This window comes from Papaver somniferum, chromosome 2, assembly GCF_003573695.1.
Source record: "Papaver somniferum cultivar HN1 chromosome 2, ASM357369v1, whole genome shotgun sequence".
Lineage (NCBI taxonomy): Eukaryota > Viridiplantae > Streptophyta > Magnoliopsida > Ranunculales > Papaveraceae > Papaver > Papaver somniferum.
Window position 1 is genome coordinate 11,755,230 of NC_039359.1, and position 4,892 is coordinate 11,760,121.

Below are 4,892 nucleotides of genomic sequence, written 5' to 3' on the forward strand. Positions count from 1 at the left end.
TCCAGACAGTTCCAAAAGGAGTGAAAGCAAAGCCAGACAGAGTTGTAAGAGAGGTAATCGATAGCAATGGTTGCAGGACGTGAACCAAAGGTAAGCCCATTGGTCATACGACACTCTTTTGCTAATTCAGGAGAGGAAACAGACCATATCGGATAGCAAGTTTGTGAAAAGATCGGTAAGGGACGATATCTATGAGATGCATTTGTCCAATGGTTGGTAATGCTATCGGACTCGGTGGGAGTCTACATTAACTCTACTTTTGAAAGAAACGACAGTACCAAGCAGAACCAGCAGAGAAAATCTGAAGGCGGTTACATAAAAGAATAGGTTAAGCACCATTTCCAGTCAATGCACACAACACAGTGCCTGGGACTTGGATCTCTACGACTGTCTTTCTCTCTCTCTTTCTCTACATATATATCTTTCCTATCGAAGGAACTACTCCCAACAAGAACCACAAAATGAATTTGAAATAAGAACTACATAAAACTGAATTTATGACAAAAACTTCAAACAATGACATAGACTTAGATGTTTCTGAAAGGTAAGAAAAAGTAGTGTACCTTCACATGATATAAATTTTACAATTTTCGGTGGTGTCACTATATGAGAATCATTGACCCATTCAAAACAACCACCACCATTTAGAGATTAATCTTCATTGCAAGGGTTCCAGGTTTCATTCAAAGATTATTATGTTTTATCTGAAATGAAGAGCCAATTACCAGCACATCGGTAGAAAAGACTCAGGACTTGAAAACAAAAAACAAGATACATAGATACGGCCAGAGTGATTGGCAACAGCTGATCCGTCCGAGTATTGCAGAACATGTACCCTTTCTTCAAATTAACATATGAGGACACCACAATTATTTATTCTCTACAACTTCACATATTCTTTCTTTCCACTTAGATAGTGGCACAGACCGCTGTACCTTAAGGGTTCCAAGGCAGGTAGTCTCCAGTATCTGGGTTATCTCAAGCATCTCGCGGAGAACTGAGGAATATATAGTATTATCTGAGAACTATGGAGGTATTTCTTGTCTTAAGGACTTGGTCACTTAGATATTCGACCTGACAAACCCTTGGATTGGGTATAAGCGACTTGCCTCTGATTGTTCAAGCCTTTAGAGTTTGATGACTTTCTCAACAATGAGTGAACAGATTCCACAATAGAATGGTTTGTCAATCTCGGGAAGGACTTTTAGAATGTTTTGCTATGTTATCGATGGAGGTTTAATTCAGAGTTATAATGATACTAAGCAACAAATCAAGCTTAATAAAGTTGTAGTGGATTGCTAGCTATGAGCTAGAGACGGGCGACAAAGAGAATATGACACTGATGTTAAGGAAGGACACTAACCTTTGTTCATAGAGTAACACAGAAGAAACTTTAAACTCTTCCATCCATTCCATCTAGTACACCTCCCCACATACCTTTCACTACTGGTAACTGAGCAACAAAAGCATTCCATGGAGGGTAACCAACACCGCTTCCACGTACACGACCATCCATTCGTAGAGAGATGTAACTTCATGCAAAAACAATTCATAAAACATAAGTATAACATTTAGGAGCAAACTCACATTTCTTTGAGAAACTTGAATTCGTTATCTCTATATTGACAAGTTCCACGCAGTTCATATGAAAAACTTACACAGGAGAATCCGGTGAAACATTAGCCATTTTCTTCTGTTCATCTAACCAACTACAAACACAAACAATAAATTCATCACCACACTACAGCAAAATTTACCATAATTTACCAAAAACATTAAGCCTCATTCTTTTACCTCGACCATTCAGAAGTAAGAAGAGGAACTAATTGCCAAAGTCTTTTTCTTGTCTTCAAGTCAACTTCATCATCAAACTCAAATTGAGGCAAACTCCCATCTGTCGGAAATGGAACTACTAAAACCCCTCTCTCAACAAGAGCCTCCGTAGACGATTTACTCCTATTAAACGATTCCATAATATACTCAATAGGTCCAGCAAGTATAACAATCCTAGCAAATCCTCTTAAAGAAGAGATTGGAATAACTCTTTTCTCATCAACCCTAAGTTTAAGATTAGCTAAACTTTCTTCTCTAGAAAGTCTAGCTAATTGTGCATTTCTTGATTTATTATCTCTTGAATAAAGAAATCCAAATATAACTACTGCTCCGATATCAATACCTAATCCTTTTAAAATCTCTTCTACGTTACCGGATCGTGATAAAGTTCCGATCAATTGTGTTGTCGCAATTAATCCACCTAATGATGCACTGGCAATAAAAGCAAGATAAAAGAACATTCTGACTGACCGGAATGGAGATAAAACTTCACTCCTTATTTTTGCTATAGAACTGAATACAACAAAATCAAGTTCCCGTCAGTGAAAAATCATAAGTTTCAACATATAAAAAAATGTCTTACTGATACGAAGAAAAAAAGCGTACTTTATTTTACCTGATTTCGGGCTTATTAGAGGCAGAACATTTGATAATGGAGATATGATTTATACGTAAGGATTTTTTGGGTAAACGGTGAATTGTTGGGGATATTGAAGAGATTGAATTACTGAAACTAAGGATTTGGCGCGAAAATGACAAGTTTTTCTTGTGTTGAAGATTAGGGCAGCTGATGATGCAAGACACCTGCGACGCTGAAGACATGGCGGATTTTGATTGCGGGAAATCAAAATTTGTTGAGATAGAAAGGAATGGTTTTATCTGGATGAGAGCCAATGTATACTGGGTCCAATTGAATGATCAATTTGGTGCCACGAGTCAGTGTTAGACCCTTAAACCAACAAACTTCAGGGTTGAAAAATGGTTTCTCTTAATTTCGCAGGTTGAGAGGATGTGCTCATCAAGTCAGTGACCCTTCCTTAAACCACCTAATGGCTTCTATTTATATTCCTAGTGGAGTTCTTACAGCCATTGATGAATTCCGGAGAAATTGATGATGGGTAGAGATGCTATTGGATAGGATTTATTTTTATTTTTATTTTATTTTTGATAATCAAGGAACCTTTTCATTAATGGTAATTCTAGATTATACTGAGAAATCTGATAGGCGAAAGAGAATGATTATCAAAGTAAGACAAATACAAGTATGAATAAGATCCGATCAAATCGGAGGAAGAATGGTTCTTTTCGGAATTATATTCCAACCATTTTGTTTGTTTTTCTTCTTTATGTGATCCCAAAATAGAAGTAATCTGCTCAAATCCTTTTTAACCAGTGATGAAGATTATGTCGTCAAAAAAATTACTGATGAAGATTTCGTCACCGGATAAATTAGTGATGAAGATTTCGTCGTGGAAGACAACAAAGATGAAGGTTTCGTCGTTGGAGAGCATCATATTGATCTTAAAAACGAAACTAATAATCAAGAACCGCCATCAAAGCGAAGATAAAACTTCAACGAGGAGATAAAATCACCATAGTGGTGTAGATAAGCAGAAAACATGATAACAACTAAACTAAAGTAACCGGCTATTTTAGAAAGCAAGAAAAAATGAATAAACCTACTCAGATGTACCCCAAAATGGACTATATCTGAGAAGTGGAAGAGTTGTCGGTGTTGTTATCGTTGGAGAATAAGAAGGAGAGGAGAGGAGAGAGAACAAGGAACGTACGCCCGTTATAACGACAATCAATTGCATATCAGGTGGTCTGGGTATTAAGAACCTAGAATATCACAACTTCTTTTTTTTTTGCTAAAACAACTTGGAGATTCGTGATAGCTCCTCATAGTCTTGTTGGTAAGATCTTTGCGGAAAAATAAGTCTTTAAGCGATAATCTGATAATGTTTCTCAGAGGAAACCTAGGTTTCTAAAGGACTACTCTAGCACGCAATTAGGATACAGAGGGGTCAGGGATTGAGAAATCATGCTGGGTAAGTCTCTCTATTGATAAATTTTCAAGACTCTAGGTAGCTTTGGATCAAGCTTAGATAACTTGAGATCCAAGCAAACACTTTATCGATTTAGATTCTTATTAGGAAGTCATGTAAGCATGTGATAAGTTCGTCTTGAAATTACAGGAGAATATACACTTTGGTCCAGGGCTCTGCAACCGTGTGCAATGATGGTTCGTATTGGAAAATATGCCTTTTGAACTTTCAAACATAAGTCGTGTTCATTAACACTCAAGACTGAAACAATGATTCACAAACAAAGAATAATTTAGTGAACAAAGTTACCTTAGAAATTTTTATGAAAGCTGTAAAAATGCCAAACATATTTGTGAAAATAGTTTATAAGCATTTGCTTAGTTCTGTACTGGGTAGGTATGATTATGGGTATGCACACCTATGGACTAGTCCATGAACTCGGGCTATTGGGTTACACATACCGGATATGTGTGAAAAAGCGGGGGTCTAACAACCACACCCAATATTTCGATTAGCAATTTGTATGGACTAACGCCAATATACTTTCAAGAGAATCAACTAGACAGTCAGGCTCAATCTTAAGAAAATTATATCAAAGAGTTATATCTCAATTTATCAATTCAATCTGCAATCAAACAAATAGGAATTTGCTAGCCCTATTGAATATAAGAAATAACTTGGACGGTATCAAAAACCAATATCCAAGTGTCAATCAATTAATCAACAATCAAAGGTGGGATTCATAATTGATTGAAATTACGCACAACCTGTGATATTTCAATCATATAAACAAATATAATGCGGAAAAGAAATAACTCAGACACCAGAAGTTTTGTTAACGAGAAAACGGAAAATGCAGAAAAACCTCGGGACCTAATCCAGATTTAAACACCACACTGTATTAAGCCGCTACAGACACTACTCTACCCCAAGTTAACTTCCGCCTGGAATGTAGTTGAGCCCTAACCAATATCACACTGATCAAGGTACAATTGCACTCCTTAAGTCTCT

The 4,892-nt window shown here is 36.7% G+C and overlaps 1 protein-coding gene across 2 annotated transcripts; it reads right to left on the minus strand.

Annotated features, from left to right (window-relative positions):
- Positions 1-507: 507 nt before the first annotated feature.
- LOC113346908 (protein LOW PSII ACCUMULATION 1, chloroplastic-like) lies at positions 508-2,854 on the minus strand. 2 transcript variants are annotated; one of them, XM_026590461.1, is made up of 5 exons: positions 2,450-2,854; positions 1,795-2,346; positions 1,659-1,709; positions 1,364-1,532; positions 508-704 (listed from the first exon to the last, which is right to left on the minus strand). In XM_026590461.1, the coding sequence occupies exons 1-4, from the start codon at positions 2,653-2,655 to the stop codon at positions 1,394-1,396; spliced, it is 948 nt and encodes a 315-aa protein (XP_026446246.1). In that variant the 5' UTR covers positions 2,656-2,854; the 3' UTR covers positions 508-704; positions 1,364-1,393. The 2 variants fall into 2 exon arrangements, with proteins under 2 accessions (XP_026446246.1, XP_026446245.1); XM_026590460.1 differs by having other exon boundaries at positions 539-1,532.
- Between the last annotated feature and the right edge of the window lie 2,038 nt (positions 2,855-4,892).